Genomic DNA, 23,154 nt, shown 5'->3' on the forward strand with positions numbered 1-23,154 from the left:
GGCGTGACGGTGGCGGCGGCGGCGGCGGCCACGGCCGACGGCGGGTCGGCCGGGCCCGCCGAGCCGTCGCCGTCGTCGCCGCCGCCGCCCAGGTCCAGGTGCAGCCCCGCCGGCAGGATGGCGTGCTGGTAGGCTGGCAGCAGGCTGAGAATGCGCACCCACGCGGAGTCAACGCCCGGAGAATGCCGGCAGCTGGAACTACCCGGTCACGGCGCCCACAACAGCCGCAAGGCGAACAGGACTACAATGCGTGGCTTCAAAATGCACACTTGGTGAGATGCATTTAATCTTAAAAAACCTCGCTTTCCTTCAAACTAGTAGAACTCTGGAACTGTAGTGCGTATTATAGTTCCAATGCGAGTGCTGATCAGTCCTTACATGTTGAAGTACTTGAAGCGGTTTCTTCCAGTAATCTCGGGGTCATTGTTCAGCTGTTCCTGCTGCCTGCAGAAGAAATAAACTTTTTAAAACATCACGCAGTGTTGAGCTGAACTTTGCTTCCAACATCACCGCACCCACTTAAAAACTCACGGCGTTCGTGAGACACTTCGCCCTCCTTTGCCGACGGAGATTCCTGACAAAACAACGGCAGAATTCAGCGATCAGGACCTCAGCGGCCGCAAGAGGCCAGCGCTTTTCCAGTACCACAGTGCAGCAACACAGACACCGGCTGCCAGGTGCCTACCACGCCACAGTGCCGGCGGCCCGACCGCACCTGATTCTGTAGTCCGGCTTGGGCGGCGGGAACGTCTTGCGCACCAGCTGCCAGGAGAAGCCCGGGTAGTTGGGCAGCGTGCTGAACATGCACTCGAAGTTGGGCACGCATTGCTGGCGGCATCAGACGACGCCGTCACGCTCAAGGTCACGGCACCGTCCGGTCAGCAGTCCACCAACGGCCAGTCTTGTGGGGAGGTTAAAGGTCGAGGTCATGGTCGGTCGGGGTCACATGTAATGACAGGGTCACAGTGGTGGCCGCGGCCAGAGTCGGGGCGGGCTCTTGGCGTCGGCATTATGGTCAGTCAGGGTCGGCTTTAGAGTGGAGGTCACGATCACAGTCACGTATGCAATCGGGGTAGGAATATGGTCTGGGCCGCGGCTCCTCAAGGGTTGTGGACAGGCCAGCGTCCGGGTCACGGTGAGTGTTGGTCTCAGGACCAGACACGTCCAGTCCAGTGTCAGGGTACGTTTAGCCGTTTAGCCGTCAATGGACATCTAACCAACGATGCCACTGCCCGCTCGAGCTCGGTTCCTGCCCAGCACAGGTGAACAGAACGCCCACTAATCGAGCTTCGGATAAGCCAGCGCGCAGCTGTTTTGGCCGCTGAGACAAACGCCGGCGGCGATATGTTCGGGAGTCCGAAGTCCCAAACGCTATTCAGCATCTGCGCTCGGAGGGCCGGACATTTCGAGCATATTCCGTAACGGAATACGTCGCATGGCAAAAAAATGCAAACGCGCTTACATCCGAGGTGCAGGGGGCTTACCAATCTGGATACTTCCAGGGACGCATGGTACGCCTCTTTTCTGTACTCCTTCTGACTGGACAAAGTGAAAAGCGGATCTAAAACAGATAATGAGAATTAGCAAACACATATCGTCCGACTTAAGACAGCGGAGCAGGACAACCGTGAATACACCAGTGATGTCATGCCAGAAAACTAAACTTCGATATTCGGTCTGATCGCGCAAGCGGCTGTTCCCATGCAATACGTTTGGCAGAGCGCTGTTTCCCACGAATCTTCTAATTGCGGAGTGCGTCCGACGCCCACGTGCAAATGCCCCGGAGCGCACCAAACCTGACATAGCGATCGCATGGTCTGACATCAGCAAGGGACAATTTGAGAAAAAAAACAGTGCATGGGCAGAGTTTTGCTGCGCCTAACGCAGCAGGACGCACTCAGTTCTCGTTAGAAGTATCTATCGTTAGTGAGATCTCGTTCATCCGTGTTAAGACGTGTCAGTGGTTCTTGGTGGCTCAGCGACTGGGCTTACAGAATTCATATTACCAGTGCAACTCAATCAAACAGGTCGAAGATGTTCTGACAACGCGACAGTGCTTACCGTACATAAAATCCAGAGCTCTGGATTGCACAGGCTTCGTGGCCGTCACCGTCTTTGTGATGGAGGCCATCGTTACTGCTTGATGGCACTGAAACACGCGGCACCGCTTGCAGCTCGTTAAATCATGCTGGACTGTTCAATGGCCTCCGCTCCAAGGTCTCGTCGGTCATTGCAAACATTCGCGGCGCACGCCGGACGGGGAGCGTCCATCCACCATGTCGCTGTCCCTGTACAAGTACGTTGATTGTTGGCTACCTCCGTACACCTTATGTCAAGTTCTGCCTGAAGCTGATGAGGCCATTGCATGGGAGTTGGAGCCACCAGATAAATGCGAATAGAAGGTCCGAGCTGGGTTCACCTGGACGCCACCACCTAATCGATTGTCGGGGATCGAACTGTCGCCAGGCTGAACTATAACTGGGGAAAGCGCTAAAGCGTACGGATCGTCACTACCTCTAAGGAAAGGAAAAGCAAACACTCAGAGGTTGTGTCTTCACGATCCCTCCCCAGGAGATACACCGACCAAGGTCGATCCCCATGGATCCACCTTCAATGGTGGTGTATCAACGGGTTAAGTGGAGAAAGGGGCACACGTGACTTTCGCTTCCTTGATAGCGTACAACTCCAGGTCCGGCGTACCGTTAGGGGAGGCGGCAAACCTGCGCTGGCGATACGCAAGGAAATTGGGCTCAAATTTGATTTTTTCTGGAGATGGAGCGAAGCTGCCCCTCTGACATTTCCCGCACCCGCCGCTCCTGCGTCGCAAATGTGCCTGCCTCCGTGCCTTGCGTGCCCCGCGATTTGACGCCGTGCACTTGGTAACGTGCCAAATCGAATGACACTGACTTCCACTCACCTCCAGACCGTAGCAAAGCGTACAGCAGGTGCGACGTCAGGCTAGAAAATAGTGGTTCTTAGACTCCACTGCGAGTAAAATCCTTCCAAATTTGCTTGTTTCCCGTGATTCATATTTCAAGCTTTTATCATTTTAAGACATTTTATATTGACGCATGGCCCTTGTTACGCACACCACTGCCGCAAATGCCAGCCCGAAGCAGATTCCTAGTCAAACCACTGCGGCGAACCAAAACACTAAAATATCTACATATCTCATTTCCACGGCATTCCAGCCAGCAACAAGACAGTCATTACAGAAAATGAGCGAAGTGAATGTTCGGTAAATAGTGCATTGCCCCCCCTTCACGGGAGGCTACACGCAAGGACAAACCCACTGCATCGGCCCACCACCCACCAATCATCACCACGATCACAACGTTGTCACACAAACGCATCCTCATCGGAGGAAGTCGCCGAAAGCTTCCACTTATTGCCATGGCAACGTAAAATAATGTCTGCTTATTACCGCCCGGCGTTAGCTGATTTTCTGCTTACATTACCAAGTGTAGTAGCTGGTAGTGCGTCTCCTAGGAAGCTGATTGCCTATAGACGGTCGCAAGCCGACCAAACTCGTCATTCCGCACGTAAAATAGCTGATACTAGGCAAATAGAGACAATCTAAACCCCGGATGGCTGTATGTGACAACTGCGTCATTTACAGCAACAACTGAAGTTTGTATTTGATATGAATATACAGATAATGTAACAACCAGCGGCTTTTGGCTTGTACGTGTGTCGCAGCCGAATATTATTGTATTTGCCGTTGGCCTCAGTTTGCAGAGTATCAAGGCAGGACTGTTGTCCTTGCTAAAAATGAAACTGGCATGAAGTACATCATATAAGGCTACTCATAGATACGTGTGTTGCTTATTGCATCCAGATTCAGATGGCACGTATTCCTGTTGTGCTGGTCCTGGTGCAGTTATTGATCATGGCTCTTTTGCTGTTTGTGTTTTAAGATGTGCTGCTCAACAGATCGGTGAAAGTAAAGTGTTTTTGGTATGCTGTCTATGCATAAGCAAGGTAATTCATTTCAATGAATATGGCACATTTGAATGGAAGTTAAAAGACCAGGGCATGCATAATTGCATGGCAACATTTTCATTTCTACCATGAAACAATGCTGCATCCAAATTTATTGTTTCTCTTAATACTATTAAAGAAATAGCTCAAGTGTGCATTTTTGCTTGACTGTTATATGTTATGGAGGAAATATACCCTGCGATGGTAGAACTGTTGTGGCAAATTTTTAAGACATAGCACCACTTGTAAAGCATGACACATTTGTCACAGTTGACATTCCTTTGGTTGAAAATTTGAGAGCATAGATGATTGGAATCTGCTTTGATCTGTGATGATGTGTGACAAATGTCTCAAGTCATATGTGAAGTTTGCTTACATATATTTTATAAATGTGTATGTGTTGTGAGAATTTCAGTAAGATAACAAATTGTGTGGTATAGTTACTAAATACCAAAAGCCAGGATCCTGAGGCCTGTCTTATAAAAGAAGACATGTGCACATAACTCAGGGATGGTACACTTGGCTCCTAAGTAAAAAATTATGTTGAATCCCAGATGAAATGAGAAAATGTATATTTTGGAGATCAAGATATGAACAGGTGAATCCACTGGATCAATCCAGTTGAGACTCAGCTGGTCATCACAAAGCAAAATGACATGAGTAGGTGGCATGTGCTGTAATGCCAATCAGTCACCACATAAAGCACAGTGGTGCAAGGAAATGTTAGCAGTTGAGTTGGCAAATGCAGTTAGCATCACAGTACTTCTCATGCAATGTCATATGGCTAAAACTACATTTTACAGAAGATGTTCTTGCCTCTGTCTGACCTAATGGGCTCCCACAGATAAGACCAATTGTATGTATTTTTAGCCTTTAACCTTATTTTTAGAAGAGAACCCTCTTCAGAGTGAGTTGCAAATGGAATGGGAATAGGGAGACACATTTTTTATGTTGCCTGTTGCCTGTGGCTCTCAGCTTTCACTGAAATGAAATTGTGCCAGGTAATTAGATGTGCTTGATTTTTACATTCAGTGACCAGGGACATACCACTCAGTCAACATATTTCTCATCAATTCATTATGAAGCTGACCATGCTTGGCTGGTCCACTGGGTCGTGAGATATTTGCGGAAAAGCATGGGTTTTGGGTCCAAGACATCCTGGGCACTCCTGCTCGTGTCATCGTGAGACGTAAATCATGCAAATGTACAAAAAGCGCAAAACAAGAAACTGAATTTCTGTGTTGTGGAGAATTCTCATGCAACTGAAAGAAATGTATCTGATGGAACATCTCAGTCTCTGAGAACTCGTGTCTAGTGGCGGGTTTAACCCTGTCCGGGTTCACGGTGCACATCGCCAGGACATAGCCCGGTGAAAGCATTGATGAACTAGAAACGTGTTGATGGACACTAGGTGGCAGACTTGTGCAGAAACCTGGCATACCGTTCATGCAAACGCTCTTGCTTGCTTGCTCATGCTTATAGACAGTCCCTTGGCTCTGAGAGTTTATTTGAGCTTAATCTGAGTTGGTTGGATGTATGAGGCCATGCAGGATTTCGCTGCAGAAGGCATGACTCAGTTTTTGTTTACAAAAAAGCTTGATTTAGCGCCGCAAGCGCGTGAAATCTCCTGTACGGCGTATGACAACATCGCGTGCTTACACGTAGTTTTATTGACGTGTCTGTCATGTTGCTGATTTTTAACTGCACATTTATTTGATACAGTTTTATGCATGTATAAATTTAATAGGGAGAATTACTAGTCCCCAGCGCAGTTAACTCCTCCCGGCACCAACACTCCTGTGCATGGCATGATTCGGCAGAAAGGAGGCATCAGTGTATTGTGCACTGCGCCGCATTTTGAGGCTATCAGTCCGTTGTGTCTCACCAAGCATCAGACAGCTGACCAAATGGGTGCGGTGTAAGCTGGCAGGTAGTGCTTTGGCAGCTCAAGCAGCTGCAGCTGTCCTGTTGTGTAGTTTTTTCATGGCTGAGTAAGTACGATTTTTAATCACATACTGGTCCACAATGATTGAGTAACTAGATAATGTTGCGTGGATGACTTGTTTCAAATACACATCTGGACCATAAGCGTGCTAGAGGGTAGAAAGGTCGGGAGTTTGATTGATGCCACTGGTGACGCCATTTGTTGGCATCGTCATCGTGGGGCTTAGAATAGAGGTCAGGTATAGTTAGACCGGGATGTTGTGTGTAATAGCGTGAGGTCCGCTGTCAAATGTCAGCGCTGACGAATAACCAGCCCACTTTTTGGCGTGGGCGCTTGTTGGTTGTTTTAGTATCAGCACAGCCATTGGGCTAGGCTTTTTCAAAGTACCCTTTGTGTCCAACACGTTGAAGTGATCTGGGGGGGGGGGGGGGCTGCTCGTTGGCACATAAAAGGTGGCTGCTATATTGTATCCAGATGCGCCTACATGCTTCTCGTAACGAGAGATCCCCCGCATCTCCGAACCTGACCGGGCGATCGGGAACCCGACATCAGTTCTCTACGGGGACCGCCGTAGTTAGGCGCAGCTGCAGACCCTCACGTCTTGTTTGTCCTCCCTTACGGCCTCTTTATGTTACGTACACGGTCGTTGCTGTTTGTCTATGCCCGGGCTCCGCATTTATCAAGAGAGGAGTACGGACTAGGCGTAGCCCACTCTGTTGTTTGCAGCTTTGGAAATGAGTTGAAGTGCTTGCAAAGGGTCGTTGGAAAGAGCCTTATATCATAGTTCATCTCGTCAGTTATTATGTTCAGTGGTTATAAAAGTGTAAATAGGCAATATAAGTAGTAGTGGTTAAAGCGCGAAAGGAAGCCCGTGGCTTGGTTCCGGTGTTGGTGATAATACTGCGGCGTCCAAAGGCTTTCCAGGTGCTGTGGGCTGTGACGGCGATATGTTCTTCGACGCGTTTTTTTATCTTTTTTCTTTGCTTTCTCTAACGCATGAAAAACAGCGAAAAAGACGGAGCGCCCGGTGCTGGCTGAGGAGCGCCGCCTGTCCGGTGATCCCAGACAGTGGACGCACGTGCCCAGCGGCACCAGCCAGGCACAGCAGCAGTCGTGTGGGTACCGTTTATTCGCAATACACTACACTATCCCGACCAAGACTGGACTCTTGAGTCGCGTCCCCGGTGCAAACACGAATCAGTGCTCACGCTGAGGCGGTGACGGTGGCTGCACTCCCGCGCCGGCCGCCACCTGACTGGACACGGACGGGGGCCGCGCATACTGGCCGTAGTCCCAACAGGGCGGCAGCCTCCACTGTCGCTCCGTCGCGCCTGTGTCGTGGACGTGCCGCCGTACGGGGCGGCGCGCTATCTACGGACGACCTGGCGGCGGCGGCGGCGGCGGCAGCGGCGGGCCGAGCCGGCCTGGCCCGGTGCCGGCCGGCGTCGCTCTGAGGACGCCCGCGCGCCGGGCTTTGTGACTAGACATGACGTAGTTGGGTGTCGCCGGTCGGACGGCGCGCTCTCGCTCTCGACTAGTGGACTCGTGCGGCGGCCAGGCGCGCGTGAACGGGGTGCCGATGACGCTCTGTACAGGTCCCTATGGCCACGGATTCACGTTCTGATGGGGTTGCGACCCCGGCCTCTACGCTATGTACAACACAAGGCACGACCTCCCCCAGGGAGGAGCTGCGCTCGCCGCGGCGGCCGCAGCTCGGGCCGGCGCTCCTCAGGAGCTCCGGCGGCTCCTCGGGAGCCCCGAGGCGTCACTCTAGCTGCTCCAGGAAGCTGGGCGAGCGGAAGTACTCGGGCACGTTCTCGTCGAGGCGCGCGATGATTTTGTAGATGGCCTTCTTCCAGCTGGGCTCTGCGTCCCTGCCGGCCTGCAGCGCGCGGAAGAACTCACGCAGCGCCGCCTCCGCCAGCGGCGGGAAGTTGGGCGGGATCTGCCGACGCACATGGGCATCATTGTCAGCGTCCGTGCATACACGCCAGCTGGTCCGGAACCGAAGTCAAACGTGACGGGAAGCAGCGCCAGCGCCTTGAACACACTAGGATATGACTTGTTTAGTGCTGGCTTGTCACCGTAATCGGATTGCTCAGAGCATGTCGACTGTTGCGTCACACAACGAGATCCAATGACTGATTTCCTTTCTCTGTCATATAAACAAAGCCCCTTTAAGCCTGCATGGGTGGTGCCGTGACTAAACAGCTGACATCGTCGCTGCTCCAGTGACCAGCGTCGTTCAGGGGAGCGCGGCGGTGCGGCACGGTACAGCGCGCGCGGGCGCCGTCACAAGCCCTGAGCGCGGCCGAGCCGGACGGCCGGCGCCACACACCTCGATATGGTTGTTCCTGTTGTAGTGCAGGTTGATGACGCGCAGTAGCTCACAGTCGGGCGTGATGCTGAGGTCCTCGGCGCTCTTGACGCCCTCGCTCAGCGCCTGGCGCGCGTGTTTCTCCATCTGGATGTAGAAGAACTCCCTGTGGGCGGGCGGAGCGGCGGGTCAGTGTGCGGCTCGGGACAGCGGGCCAGGTCAGCGCGCGATGCGCTGCTGTCGGCGTGCGCCGTTGCCGTTCTCGGCCAGTGTAAGCGGTCACGTCAGCGCAAGAGGATTCAGTTCACATTTCGAGCTCACAGACGTCTCAATAACGACAGGAAACCACAGACCAGCGCATTATCTCTCTCGAATTCTGCGAGCGCCGGTTACCGCGCAGCATTGCACGGCGCGTTGCGCGCGTAGACGCCCTGGAGATTGCAATGCTCGACGGTGCGACCCAGAAAGTCTATTTTCCTCGCTCGATGAGGAGCTGGCCACGAAAGTGAAACGGTAATTTCATGCCGAGAATCGTCTAATCGGCGAGTGTGGGGCACGTGGACACTTTCGTTTTCGTAGCGACGAGCCGAGTGTGGAGTCACGGCCTGGTAGGTAAACCGCCGGTGAGCGCCGCGTGGCGCTGTGGCAACCACCACACGCGTGGTCCGGTGCACTGTAGTGCCTCATAGCTGTTTTTCAATCTATGTCATCGCCAGATCCGGGCCACCAAAACATAGCCGGAAGCATGGCACTTGATATCGTCCGAGGCGATCTTTGCGGTTTGTCGCTGTAGCTATTGGGCCACTTTGTTTCCTGAATGGCATTGGCTGCGCGGCTTTGGAAAATTTTCGGTCCCTAGCGTCTTTAAGGGATAAAACGCGAATTTAAGGTCGAACTGGGCGGATCTGAGCCACACGCAGGATGTGAGGGCTGACATCTCATGATCACCCGTTGGCAGCGACGCGATTTACCAGTGCCCCGGTCTCCAATTAAGTCGCGGTCGCCGTTCCCGCCGCCACGCGCTCTCCCGTCCGGCGCCATCTTGAGCGGGCGCTGGGCCGGCTGACAAAGCGACGCTAAGCCGGCTGTTTTGTCATGGAAATCCGGCTGGCTCATAAGCGGGCGGCGGCGGCACGCGCCGGCCGTCGGCCTCCCCGTCGGGACCGACGCGGCGCGGCCGATGATGAATGGATGGCGCGCGACGCGGCACGGGAAGGGGTGCGCGGCAGGGTCTCAGGACGCAGGCCTCCCCCGGGACGCGGCGGCCGAGGGGCGCCGGGACCCAGTTCCCCGGCGCCGATCGATTGACGGCGCGATACAATTCACGGTCAGACGGGCCCAACAAATTGTGACAGCGAGCAGACGGCGGCAGGGGAGTCGCGCCCGCCGCCGAAAATGATTGGGAATCAATGCCGGAGTGGCCGCGAGTGGCGGTTTTTCTGCGGTGGGAGCTGTAAAAGGTCTAATTATGGCACTCGGCCACTCGCCAGTTTTGCGCGGAAGGGTTGGCGAGTTATGGCCGGCTGCTGGCTAAGGTTCCGTGCTGCGGGACCATAGAGCCGACCCAGTGGTGTCGGCCGGAACACGAGCGTTGTCTAATTCCGTCCAACTTTGCCTTCTTTACTAAGTAATATTTCTTGTGGCAGTGGCACTGCCCTGTCCAGACGCGTGCCGCCGCCATATTTGAGTTTGCTAAGGCCGATTTATTGGCAATCTTCCGTCATCTCCATTAAGACCCCTGTGCTCCACTTCTAATAATGCTTTCAACCCCAACGGAGTTCGTGAGAAATCAAATGACCCCATGCGCCATTGGGACGTCGCGCTTTCTATAATGCCTGATACGGGGTTGAAAACCAATAGCTCTAACCAGAACCGGTACGGTTTTTAACGGTAGGAAAGGCCAAAGTTCAGTCAAACTCGCCTTGGGCTAACTTGCCCTTGCAGGAGTAGGAGCTTTGGAAGCGCTACCCACTGTCGCGTTCTTGGTAACGTGTCAGCTTTCTCCGGAATGTTGCAAACCAAAATATTTTCATTCGAACAGCGTGTTCGGTCGAGCTTGCCTCGCGTTAGAGGGAGTGGCTCACATTTGGGGCATATTTCAAAACATAGTCCAGTGAAACCTCAGGACGAGTTAGTCTAGAAACAGCACTGGGTAGTGCCACCGGAAACTTTGAGGCTTCCGTGGCCCGGACCGGCGTGGCTAGTCTTTTTTTTGGACGATCGTACACCTTTGGAATGGCTGACTCCAGTTTCACGCAACCCTCAGCAGCAACAAGAGAAATTTCAGAAAATCTGTGTTGTAACAAACCCAATGGGATTGGGATCCCAATTTTTGGGAAAGCGGTCCGATCGGGCGTCGTTGCAACGTTGTAATGCGACATAAATAAAACTCATTCGATTACCGAATGTGGGAAATGGTGATTGATGCGCTCCAGTATTCGCAAGGAACCAAGTGCGCGATCCAGAATTCCGGGTCGAAAGGCTAGTGGCATGGTCTGGGCCGGGTGAAAGAATTCGCGCGATGTTCAGCCCGATAACACGGCCGCCCGTGTCAGCCTGGCCGCGTGGGCCAGTCGCCAGCTGACCAGCTCTGACGACTCGCACGGCTCGCATGAGCGCGGTTTCTTCGTTTCGAGCTCACATGCCCGCCACGCGATGGGCGTGTGTCTGGCGCCGTGTCAACCGAGCCACGGAAGGGGGAGGGGTGGCAAGCACCGGTCCGTTGTTCACCAGTGAGGCGGGGTTTTCGGCACCGGGCCGGTTGTGGTGCGCCCCCGACCGCCGAATACCCGGCACTGAATCCGTTGTATCGCATAGCGTTCCAGTCGGACGAAGGACGGCGTTCCGAATGCCGCGCGCTCGCACCGCGCAGTCGGCGCGAGTTTTTTTCCGGTTGCAGCGCACCTCCGAAACCTTGAATGAATATCAAGCAGTGGTTTGGGATAAATTGCGCCACTGATTTAGCCGAAACCATGCTACTAGCGGACACCTTGCACGACGCGCACATGTAGACGCCCGGTGCTCTATGAGTATGACGCCAGGCCACAGACGCGCGGAGTGTCTCATCAGATCGGTTTGTGCGCGCGGAGTGTCTCATCAGATCGGTTTGTGCGCGCGGAGTGTCTCATCAGATCGGTTTGTGCGCGCGGAGGGTCTCATCAGATCGGTTTGTGCAGATGTCCCATCGGCTGGTGTCCGCGAGCCGCGGTGAGCCATGACCGACGGCTGTGTCTTCTACGCCGCATGCATTGGGTCGGCTGCGCCCTTTGCAATGCAATGAGCAGGCCATGCTGAGGTCAAGAGCCCCAGCGCTTACATCAGTTACGCCATGTACGCTGAATGTGATGCGCTAGATTATGTGACTGTCTTGTTGCGCTTGTAGGGCCATCGGCTTGCAGAGGTAAGATAATTAATCGGGAGCATCATTGACGACAGCACATTTTCAGCAATCGATCGTCATTTGAAGGATGGATCAGCACTCCCGAAATGCATTGCGACTGGTTACCAGACCTACAGATCTGACCGGAGGCGAAAGAAAATAGATAGTTAAGCCCACAAATGTTCCAGGACGACCCCAGCATTACATATGTGCGGTCTCGGTAGTTCCCATAACAGGGTGCGACATTTGACGACCACTCACCGGAAATTACTGAACCACTTCACAAGCTGCGCAGTGTTGTTCTTGTTGAACTTGATGTCGGGGAAGAACGACTTGAGTACCGACGAGCTGGGGTAGCGCGACCAGAAGAACATCAGCTTGGCCTTCCGTAGGTGCATTGGCGTCAGCGTCGACGAGAAGTCGGAGGTCAACGAGAGGCCGGAGCGCACTGGAAACAGAACCACCGCATGAGATCCCGTATGGAGCCGCGGGCCGGGCGCCAAACGTGGCCGGGGTCGTGACATTCTGTTGAGTCGCGTGAACCACTGAGCGGGCCACACGAAAGGCGAAATAGCGGACGATGTGCTAAGACGCTTTTGTCGAAATTAATACGCACACCAAATCATTCCCGTATGCGTCAGGGGTACTTGGCACTCATTACTTTGAGTGAACATGGTTGTTTCTAGTTGTAACAACCGTTGACGAAAGCAGAAAGTAATACTCATAAGAGACGTACGAATATCGGACTGGCGCTGTGTATATCAGCCCCCGGCCGGTGTGCCTCACTCACCGTCGATCTTGCCGAGGTAGCCGTGCTGCGCCTCGTAGCCGCCGTCGAGCGAGTTGCAGTCGGATCGGTCCGGGGTGTCGTGTCGGAAGACGCGCGCGTCGGGCGGCGAGCGGCGCCCGGCGGCCAGCAGCGCCGGGTGCAGCAGCGCCGCCGGCCGGCCGGGTGGGCTGGCCGAGCGGCGGCCGCGAGGGCTGCCCGGCCGGCCGCCGTAGTACGGACTGTAGCCGGCCAGGAACGGCGACTCGGGCAGGCCCGGGTTGCGCACGGCGACGGCGGTGGCCAGCGAGCCGGGCGGCGGCGAGTCCTGCTCGCCACCCGGCCGCTCGTCCATCAACTTCTGTCGCTTCCGCTTGGGCGTCACCACCAGACTCAGCGGGCTCTCCTGCTCCTGCTGTTGCGGCGAGCCGCAGAACGCCGGCAGCCCGTAGCCGCCGTAGGCCGGGCTGCCGAGGCCGGCGAACGCCTTGTGCGGCGGGTAGAGCGGCGGCAGGCCGGCCGGCGGCCGCAGCGTCCCCAGGCCGAACGGCAGGCCGTCGGCGCCGCCGAACGGCGCCGGAAAGCGGCCGTTGTGCTGGCTGATGCGGCGCAGGATCTCGGCGCGTGGCGACGGCTGCCCGGCCGGCGCCGCCTCCGCCTCGGCCGCCTTGGCCTGCGCGCGCCGCTGCTGCGCCCAGCGCGCCACGATCGAGTCCACCAGGCCGGTCAGCGACGAGGCCAGCTCGGCCTTGAGCGTGTCGGCCAGGCCCTGGACGTCGGTAAGCGGCCGGCCGGGCCCGGCCGGCCGCGTCGGCCGCTCGCCGCGCTCGTTCTCCTTGTTGCGCAGGTCGGCGCTCAGCACGCGCCGGGCGTAGTCGATGAAGCTGCCGGCCGGCGCGTCGTCGGGCCGCGGCCGCTCCGGCTCCGGCTCGGGCGGCGCGGCGCGGCGCCGATCCGATTCGGCCTGCTCCCTGTACAGCTGCGCGTAGCGCTCCTGCATCAGCGCCAGCTGACTGCGCACCGTCTTCAGCTGGCTGTGGATGACGTGCTCCTGCGGCTCCGGCTCCGGCTCCTGCTGCGTCTCGGGCTCGGGCTCCGGCTCCGGCTCCGGCTCTGGCTCGCTCTCGCTGCCGCTGGCGCGCACCGCCGCCTCGTGCTGCACCGGCTGGTAGAGCTTGCGCTTCTTGCAGCCGTTGACCGGCAACGGTGAGCCGGCCGGCGCCGGCTGGATGCCCGACACGATGCTCTCCAGCCGCGACTTCTTGTCGCCGGCCGGCGAGCCCGGCTGGCTGTGCATGTCTCGGTGGGCGGCCGCGGCGTGGTCTGCACCCTCCTCGTCCGGTGGCGGACTGGCGGAGAAGCGGCGCGCCGCGTCCCGGCCCGCGCCCGCCCCGCCCCGGCCCAGAATCTCTCGCAGCACGGCATTGTTCACCGGCGGCCCTCCGCCCAACCGTTCCACCTGGCTGATCCCCATACCTGTGCACGGCGCCAGTACGCTGGCACTCATCCGGCTGCGGGCAGCGGCGGCGGCGGCGGTAGGGAGGCACGTTCGCGGGGCGCTGCCACGGCGGTATGACGGCTCCCCGGCCGCCGCCACACTTTTCTCCCGGCAGCGGCGGTCTTTGGCGGCCGCTGACGTCATGTCCAAGTCGGCCGCCGATTGGCTGAAGTCGCCGCCCGCTCCTTCAGGCAGCCAGTTGGAGGTGGCCGGGGGCGGGGCGCCGCGCCGCCGGTGCACGGGGCCTCCACCTGGCGTCGTTCACCTGGGCGGCCCCGGAGCGGTAGCCGGCACGTGCCTGCGATCGATACCGTGCCCTGCCTCACACGGCGTCAGGCTCTTTGGCCGTGACTCTCAGCCGCTGACGACGGCTGGTGCGCGGCTGGAAACACCGCGGATCGCCTGAATGTGACACACAGCGCGCGCGTGCCGCCCGACTTCCCGAAAACAAGATCGGTGTCACGCCACAGGAAATGCGGACCAGGCATTTTAGCGCACAAACCGCAGCGTCGATCGTCACGAGTGTAGCAGCGCGCTTCACTGGGAAGCCGCGCACGTTTTTACTTGTCACACTCTCCTGGTGACCCGCCTGTTGCAAATCTCTTACAAGGGCGGTAAAAATAGTTCAACCTTGAGAGTTATTTAATACTAAAATAAAAGCTGACGTTGCCAAGATCATGGGCTTTTTATATGCCTGTAGGCTTGGAAATATCTGCTCAATGTTTTTTTTATGCATTTCTTATCTGTACTTAACCTACTGTTAAAATTCCCGCATCAGCTCTGTCTGCCTTGTCAGTGAGCTACCCCGCTCCAGCTCAGATCTGGAGGTCTGGCGGTGCCGGTGTCTCCGCCTCGGCTCCTGTAACGCGGCTCAGCCACACGCGCCCGCTAACGGTCCCCTTCAGCACGGCGTCCGCTGCTGCACCACCGTCGCACTTGAGCTGTCGACGGCCGCGGCTGGCCCGGTCGGCTCGGTGGCGGTGCGGGTCCTCTGGAGCTGTCGACGGCCGCGGCCGGCCCGGTCGGCTCGGTGGCGGTGCGGGTCCTCTGGAGCTGTCGACGGCCGCGGTCGGCCCGGTCGGCTCGGTGGCGGTGCGGGTCCTCTGGAGCTGTCGACGGCCGCGGTCGGCCCGGTCGGCTCGGTGGCGGTGCGGGTCTGCTGGAGCTGTCGACGGCCGCGGCCGGCCCGGTCGGTTCGGTGGCGGTGCGGGTCCTCTGGAGCTGTCGACGGCCGCGGCCGGCCCGGTCGGTTCGGTGGCGGTGCGGGTCCTCTGGAGCTGTCGACGGCCGCGGCCGGCCCGGTCAGCTCGGTGGCGGTGCGGGTCCTCTGGAGCTGTCGACGGCCGCGGCCGGCCCGGTCGGTTCGGTGGCGGTGCGGGTCCTCTGGAGCTGTCGACGGCCGCGGTCGGCCCGGTCGGTTCGGTGGCGGTGCGGGTCTGCTGGAGCTGTCGACGGCCGCGGCCGGCCCGGTCGGCTCGGTGGCGGTGCGGGTCCTCTGGAGCTGTCGACGGCCGCGGCCGACCCGGTCGGCTCGGTGGCGGTGCGGGTCTGCTGGAGCTGTCACCAGGCGAGCCGGCGGCCGGGCCTCCGCCGCCGTCTGACCGCAGGCTCTGGCGCCTGATCGGCTCACGCCGTGTCATGACAGGCGCTCCCACCGCTACATGTCACGTCCTCCGCAAACATGTCATGACACATTTGGCCGGCTGCAGCGGATCACACTCGCCTGCTGCGTGTCCATGTCAGTTTTCGGCAAGCAGCAACATGTCGCAGCTTTCTCCGCACGAGGGCCTCAGAGGCAAGGGTGTCATTTTATATACTTTCAGGGGGGGGGGAGGCTGAGCTGCCCAATGCTGACTTGAGCCTTTCCACCCCCACCCACCCCCCCTCCCAATGCCCCTCTGAGCCCCCTCAATGCATAAGAGCGAGGAGATAATACTTGGTCATATCAATGCATTGCAATTATCTTAACTATGCGTTTTATTGGTAGTAGGTACCCAGATACATCATCGCTAATATCAAGCTTGTTTTGTACCAAATAGTATCCCGTAGGTATCTAATGTTTTTGTCATATAATGCTTTTTTATCATTTGTGACGCCGGGATCGGAGATGAGGAACAACTGACTTCAATGTGCGGCAGCGTTAAAAGTGCGGGATGGCCCAGATGAAAGATAACTCAAGTTTTCTCCAACGAGACAAGTGCATTTGTGGCAAATCGTGACTGTCGCACACGATCAGCGACAGTGGTAGTCATCAGTGATCCGTTACAAGATTTACTGATGTTTTCCTGTGAATTGTACCCTTTTCTTAACATTTCACAAAAAGGCAGCTCACATAAACACGAAATAGGAAGTAATTCCCTCGCGGGAAAACAATCTTAAATCTACGAGACATAACACAAATTCAAAAAACCAACACCGAGGGCACAAATTAAAGTGGCCGAAATCCAGGGAGAGAGCAGGTTTCGGGAGTTAGGTTAGGTCAACGCTTTTGGCCGAGCCCGCAACGGAATTTAGAAAGCGACACCCCTGTTAGAGGTGCTCCTGGGACCTTCATGAAATAACTTTTGAGGCATTTCAGGCAGTTAACATAATGAGCAACCTACCTAACAACTATCTTTTGCACTGACGAGATTCGTATTTCCCGGCTCACACAAGTCACGAATGGTTAACTCACTATCGGGGTAATTTCGAGGGGCTCTTGTGCAGCTGCTGCGCCTCCTCGTGCTACACAGTAATCCTATCCAGCGCAAATAGGCCAGGTTATACGATTCAAGCTAGACCAAGTGTACTAAATAAAAGGATTCTAACAGCAATAGTTATTGGTATTTCGTGACCTGTCTGACGCATTTTCAGCCACGTTCACCAACATTCGGTGCAGCTTGGCACGTGGGTACCGTTCGGTTTATCGTCGGACCTCGCTCAGCTCTGGTAATAACTGGTGAAATCGTTGCGCACAAAGCTTGACCCATTTGATCTGATTCAATATGCTACAGGTAACATCGGCCGATAGCATGAGTCCATGTGCCAGGGTCAGCACAGCACCGCGTGCCCCACTGTCATGTCCCACCTACTTCTGGAAATACAGTGTAGGTCTAACTTCCTTGACCTTCTCCGTTGTCTTGGTTTGTCGCCATCATTTGCGCCTGAGCAAACGTTCAGTGACTTGTTTACGCTCTGTTCTGTTGCCGCTTTTCACTGAGCTCTGGCATGTTGGTCCTCGAGATAGCAGGCGGGGCCTGTGGGACCTCATCGACCGAGAAAGAGGGGAGAAACGCCCGTTCGGCGAGGGTTAGCTGTCACAGGTCTGGCATCAGCTGCATTACAGCGTGCAAGGGGTACGAGGATGAATATGGGATGAATATGGGAGGAATATGGGACGAATGTGGGACGAATGTTGGCATATGTGCTGGAGAGCACGGCTCTTACGGTGGTTGTACTGTCTCAGTGACGTTTGGTCGACTCCGTCCGTTCCCGTGTGGCTCTTTTCCATGGCGTCGGCCCTGTCCGTACCCGTGTGACTCCCTTCCACGGTGTCGACCCTGTACTTTCCCGTGTGGCGCCCTTCCATGGTGTCGGTCCTGTCCGTTCCCATGAAGATTCTTTTTCATTGTATCGGCTCTTTCCCAGTGTTGGCTCTGCCACGGCATCGTCCTTGTTTCTGTGGCGGCTCTACTCCAGTGTCGGTTATTTAAGTACCGGCTTTCTTTCAGTGTCGGCTCTGTTCCGATGTCATCTCTGCTCCAGTGTCATCTCTGTCTCGGTGTCAGTCCTGTTCTGATGTCGGCTCCTGCTTCGGTGATGGCTCCGTTCTTGTGTCGGGTTTGTTCCAACACCAAATTTATTTCAGTGTCGGCTCTGCTTCGGTGTCGATTCGGTTCCGGTGTTGCCCCTGCCCCGTTGCCTCGCCAGTGTCAGCTAAGTCCCAGCCCTCCTTCGGTATCGACTCCGTCCCAGGGCCGGCTGCGTTCCATCGCTAGCCCTGTTCCGGGGTGGAGCCCCATGGCAGCGTTGACTCCGTCCCATTGTCTGCACTGTTACAACATCGGGTATGTTCCGTTGCCAACCCTGTTCTGGCACTGCCCCTGTTCTGATGTCTGCCCCGTTCGAGTGCGATCGCTGCCCAAGCTCTGCTCCGGTGTCTACTCCCCTTCATTCTCGTCTCTGTGCGGTTGCCGGCCCCGTCCGGGTGCCGTTCCTGCCCTGTTGGGGTGTGGGCTGCGGCGGCCCGGCTGGGTGTCGGCCGGGCCGCCGCCGCGCCGCGCCGCGCCGCGCCCCGTTATTACCCGTGACGGCCGGCCCTTGCAGCAGCCGGCCGCCGGCGGCTATCAGTGCCGGCCATCCCCGGCACCGCCCAGCGGTCACTTCCGGTCCCCCGGCGCCGCCTCTGACGCGCCTGCCACCCGGACACCGCGCCGCGCGGCGGCTCGGGGGTGGCCCACGTGGCGGCGCGGCAGGACCCGACCGAGGCTGGGGCGCGGCGACCGCAGCCGAGTGCGGCCGGCCAAAGCTGCTAGTGAGAGCAGCCGGCCAACGCTGCTACCGAGAACAGCCGGCCAACGCTGCCAACGAGAACAGCCGGCCAACGCTCCCACCAAGAATAGGCGGCCAACGCTGTCACCGAGAACAACCGGCCAACGCTGCCACCGAGCGCAGCCGGACAACGCTGCCACCGAGAGCAGTTGGTCAACGCTGCCACCGAGAACAGCCGGCCAACATTGCCACTGACAGAGTAGCCGGCCAACGCTGTCACCGAGCGCAGCCGTCAATCTGTGTTGAAGTTAGCATTTGCCAGCAAGCATACTCAGCCCATAAGTTAGCTTAGGTTAGGTTAGGTTAGGTTAGGTTAGGTTAGGTTAGGTTAGGTTAGGCTAGGTTGGGTTAGGTTAGGTTAGGTTAGGTTAGGTTAGGTTAGGTTAAGTTCGGTTAGGTAAGATGACATGCAATGAACACGGGTTTTGCCAGTCAGTGCCGCGTCGAATGTGGACGACTCTGCCTCTCTTCCCACTGTGACATAGGCGGACTGCATCTCGCGAAGCGCTGATCGCAATCGCAGTCGTCGGCTCGCCACGTTTGCCGATACATCACCCTTACCTGTAACTGATGTGCCAGGATCTGCAGTCCATACGTGATCCCCTTCCAGCCTATTCGCGACCCAGTCCTTCGACTGCACGCACTCCGCACCCTCTGTCAGGCTGCCACGTCACTGGGCAGTCCACAAGCCGCCGATCAGCGGACGTTGCCCTTGTCGGCCGCCAGCCCCGGTCAAGCCCGCCCGGGACGGTCGTGCTACAGCACCCCGAAAGGTCGCCGTGTACCGCCTGGCACGACAGATCTGCTGGGCGGAACGCGCTTCGGCAGTCGGTGACCGTACAGCGGTGTCATGAAAGCTTAGACAGACTGGTAGGTATCCCTAGAAGTTTATCAATCGTTGCACTAAAGCTGTTTTTTATCCAAAGGATGAAAATGACGCATTTGCGTCTGGAGCAATTGGGTGTAAAATCAAACCTCCGTTCGTCGGTGCATGTTTGTCGGGTTGAAAAACACTCTTCTTAGGAAATTACCCTAAATGGAATGTTTCGTATTTGAAAATTCTGAAGCAAGCATGAGATATGATGAAGCAAGTTCACTCTAACTATTGGCATACTTTTTAAGTACAAATTTTGCTCTAGGCAGCATAATTCTCTGCTTAGTAAATATACTCCTCGATGTGTCATGGTCTGATTACCTCATCGTGCGTTGCACAGCATTGATTGAGAGCTAATTGAAGACCGTTTTATCTGGAAATTGCGCCCACAAACGCCAGATGTGAACGCCTCGACAATGATTTTTTTCTTGTTTTTGGTCACTACATAGCCTATGGAATGACAGGATTTGAATAACGTTATTATGACGTCATGAATGTCAAGGTGACGTTGAAATACTCTCCCCGATATACATTTTCCTATCCTCTCGGGGGTGTAGCTCAGAAACTAGAGGCGCTTAGGTCTTAAGGAGGGTTGGATTGTGAACAGCAAGGAAAGGCCTTCGAGATGTCCATTTCATTTCAGAGCCCCATATAACTCTGAAACAATCCCTTTAAGTTACACCTTTTTATCAAACTAAACTGCATTAGAGTGAAATAAAGGGGAATTAAACTGGAATTTTAAAAAAATGATCGGCAGGAACTTGCTACTGATATTTGTGTTGATGAAGGCATGTTATCGGAACATCAACGCACCTATCTTTACATGCTCCTGGTTTTCTACGAGCAATAAAACTTTTACTTATGTCTTACCTGTATGCATAATGTTTCTCACAAATGCACTTAATAACTTCCTTGATTGAAGGCTTCAAAATACTGCGGGATTACAATAAATGTTCGGCAATCATATGAGTGAATTCGGCCCAAGCATGCTGTGAGTCTGATTTTTTCGAGACGCATCGTTTTACAAGGAGGTATTTGAACATGTCGTGTCTTTTTTGCATGTCATCTGACCCGTTTGGTATTAATTACAGCGTTTGCGCTTCAGCTGCTGGTCTTGGATTCATGTTTATATCTTTGCGTCTACGATGCCGGGCCCCAGATAAAATTCCGTAACATAGCTGTTTCGGAATTAAAACCTTAGTGAGCACAAACGTTTGACTGATTGTTTTGCAGCTGTGTCATATGGCTAGTCAGACGTCCTTTGCGGCTGTGGACGAGAGGGCTTATTATATGCGTGACATTGTTACCACGCACATGAAATGCACGCAGCCTACATTTTTCTCAGGACGGGAGGGGGGGGGGCAAATGTCGAATTTTCTCTCAGCTCCTGCTGATTTGGGCCAAATGTTGCAAAATCGTCTAGTATCTAGCATAAACGTCTCGGCTGAGGTGTGAGGGGGAGGAGAGAGAAGGGTATGACAGCCCAATCTACATGGCTAAGAGTTGAAATGTTGAGTGGCTTTGCTTCAAGATTCAAGTGGCTTTGCTTTGCTTTGGCCTTGCTTCAAGCTTCAAGTCAAGACTTTGTAATTTCGATTAATGGGCTGAGCTTGTGAAGTTTGCATCTTGACAACCGTACTGTAAGTCTTTGACGCTTGTTTTACGTTAATTTTGTAATGGACTTGAGGCCAGTTTCGGAACAGGTGAAATTGACGACTTCCGGTCTATCTCTGGCGCGTCTGAGGGTCGGACGGTGCTGAGTTTCTGCTGGTGCCTCTGTGGGCCTGACGGCACTGAGTTATCACTGCCGCGCCTGTGAGTCTGATGGTACCGAGTTATCACTGGCGATGCTGTGGATAGGACGGTACTAGTTTATCACTGACGTGTCTGAGAGTCGGACTGTGCTGAGTGATCACTGGCGCGCCTGCGGGCAGGACGGTACTGAGTTAACACTGGCGTGTCTGTGGGTCGAACTGTACTGAGTTGTCATTGGCGCGCCTGCGGGCAGGACGGTACTGAGTTAACACTGGCACGTATGTGGGTAGGACGGTACCGAGTTATCACTGGCGCGTCTTAGAGTTGGACGGTCCTGAGTTATCACTGGCGTGTCCGTGAGTCGGACTATGCTGAATTATCACTGGCGCGTCTGAGAGTTGGACGATACTGAGTATCACTGGCGCGTCTGTGAGTAGGACGGTACTGAGTCAACACGGGCGGGTGTGTGGGTCGGACTGTATTGAGTTGTCATTGGCGCGCCTGTGGATCGGACTGTACTAAGTTGTAACTGCCATGCCTGTGGGTCTGACGGTACTGAGTTATCATTGGCGCGCCTGCGGGTAGGACGGTGCTGAGTTATCACTGGCGCGTCTGTGGGTCTGACGGCACTGAGTTATCGGCGTGCCTGTGGGACGGACTGTGTGACTCACTGGCGGATCTATGGGTCGGACGGTACTGAGTTATCATCGGCGTGCCTGTGGGACGGACTGTGTGACTCACTGGCGGATCTATGGGTCGGACGGTACTGAGATTGATCCACGACGGCACGTTCGCTGCATCACACTGCTGATATGACGCCTCGACCTGCTCTGGTGGCCGATATCTAATATTCATCCCTAAAAACGTCCGAAAACAGGCGTGGCACGATTGTGCGTCGAAGTTTGTGCGTCATTAACTCGCACGTTTGCCATTGGAATTGTCCGTTTTCCCTTCAGTCGATTTTCTTTAGTCTTGCCTAGAAACGGTGTCTGCTTTTTAATATATTTATCCAGACCTGTTAACAACCGCTTTTTTAAGGTTTTCTCACGGTCGGAAAATTGTACATTTTCTTTGTTTACCATACAGGAGGGTGAAATAGTGGTGGTATTATTACGCTCTGAAATGCACCTTTCGATCAACACCTCGCAGCTAGGTGCCTTGAAAGTATGGCTGCAGATGTTTTAACGAAGTGCGCCACCTGTTGCCGCAAATGTTGTGGCGGTGCGGCCAGTAGTCGTAAAGAGATAAGTTTGTCAAAAACTCAACTGACCTTGTCGGGCAGGGCCGGACCGCTGCAGCCGCGTTAAATGTCCGGCCAGATGACGTCAGAGCTCGTTTGGCCTGCAGGCTTAGGACACAACCATCGTCACAGTGCATTTGGTGATAATGCACGGGATGAGTATACGCCAGCTCACACACTCGTTATATCGTGCGGCACCCTCTCCGCGCCGTTAGTGATGAGGACGGTGCCGTTCATCATGCTGCAAGCGTAATACTATGATGAAAGGCCGACACCATGCTCGTGGGTGCTAAGTTGGTAATAGTATTTGCACTTCGCAATGATGGATCACTAGTTGGTCTCCTTCTCATTACCAGGTGCCTACAATTCCTTGCTCAGACAGCCAACCACCACAGTATCAACACCTTCCTCGCGTCTTCACCGTGGATAAGCTCCACAACACACAGGCAGCTTTAGAAATTAGAATGCAAAGCAACTTGCGATTTCGTGTTACGCTGTGATAGTAACAAGTTAGGAACATCACTTCACATGTCACGTGTGAGCAGACAGAGATGAACTGTTCACCCCACTTTCCTTGGATCATCGCTGGAGACACACGAACGCGGACGAATATGCATGGTGGTCGGTGGCGTCGGCTGCCCGCTGACGGGCTGCGAGGCTGATGTGGTGGCGGCGCTTGACACTGATCCGGCCGGCCGGGCGGCGTCGGATCCGGCACCGCGCCGCCGCGCCCGTCCATCACACCGACAGCCGCAGAAAGACGGCGACAGGTCACGACGACACGCCGCCGGGTCACCACCTTTCGCCGACCCCCGCCCGCCGGTCCCGCCGAGGCTCAGCACGGGTGACCGAGCGGTGATGGCAGGGGA

At 55.6% G+C, this 23,154-nt stretch overlaps 1 protein-coding gene across 1 annotated transcript; it reads right to left on the reverse strand.

Moving 5' to 3' along the window:
• Positions 1-6,879: 6,879 nt before the first annotated feature.
• Positions 6,880-14,734, reverse strand: LOC119098711 (prospero homeobox protein 1). The gene is made up of 5 exons (XM_037221722.1): positions 13,062-14,734; positions 12,413-13,022; positions 11,884-12,070; positions 8,265-8,409; positions 6,880-7,871 (listed from the first exon to the last, which is right to left on the reverse strand). Exons 1-5 carry the CDS (start codon positions 14,028-14,030, stop codon positions 7,692-7,694), a joined length of 2,091 nt encoding a protein of 696 aa, XP_037077617.1. The 5' UTR covers positions 14,031-14,734; the 3' UTR covers positions 6,880-7,691.
• Between the last annotated feature and the right edge of the window lie 8,420 nt (positions 14,735-23,154).

This window comes from Pollicipes pollicipes, unplaced genomic scaffold (genome assembly GCF_011947565.3).
Source record: "Pollicipes pollicipes isolate AB1234 unplaced genomic scaffold, Ppol_2.1 Scaffold_2555;HRSCAF=2994_pilon_pilon_pilon, whole genome shotgun sequence".
Lineage (NCBI taxonomy): Eukaryota > Metazoa > Arthropoda > Thecostraca > Pollicipedomorpha > Pollicipedidae > Pollicipes > Pollicipes pollicipes.

Bases quoted from the DNA above. Each gene is read 5' to 3' on its own strand.
- LOC119098711 (XM_037221722.1), bottom strand. From the start codon at position 14,030: ATGACGTCAGCGGCCGCCAAAGACCGCCGCTGCCGGGAGAAAAGTGTG. The intron at 13,023-13,061 runs GCCAAGGCGGCC...CCGGCCGGGCAG, and splicing joins CGCAGCAGCGGCGCGCGCAG to CCGTCGCCACGCGCCGAGAT. The intron at 12,071-12,412 runs GTGAGTGAGGCA...TTCTGTTTCCAG, and splicing joins CTACCTCGGCAAGATCGACG to TGCGCTCCGGCCTCTCGTTG.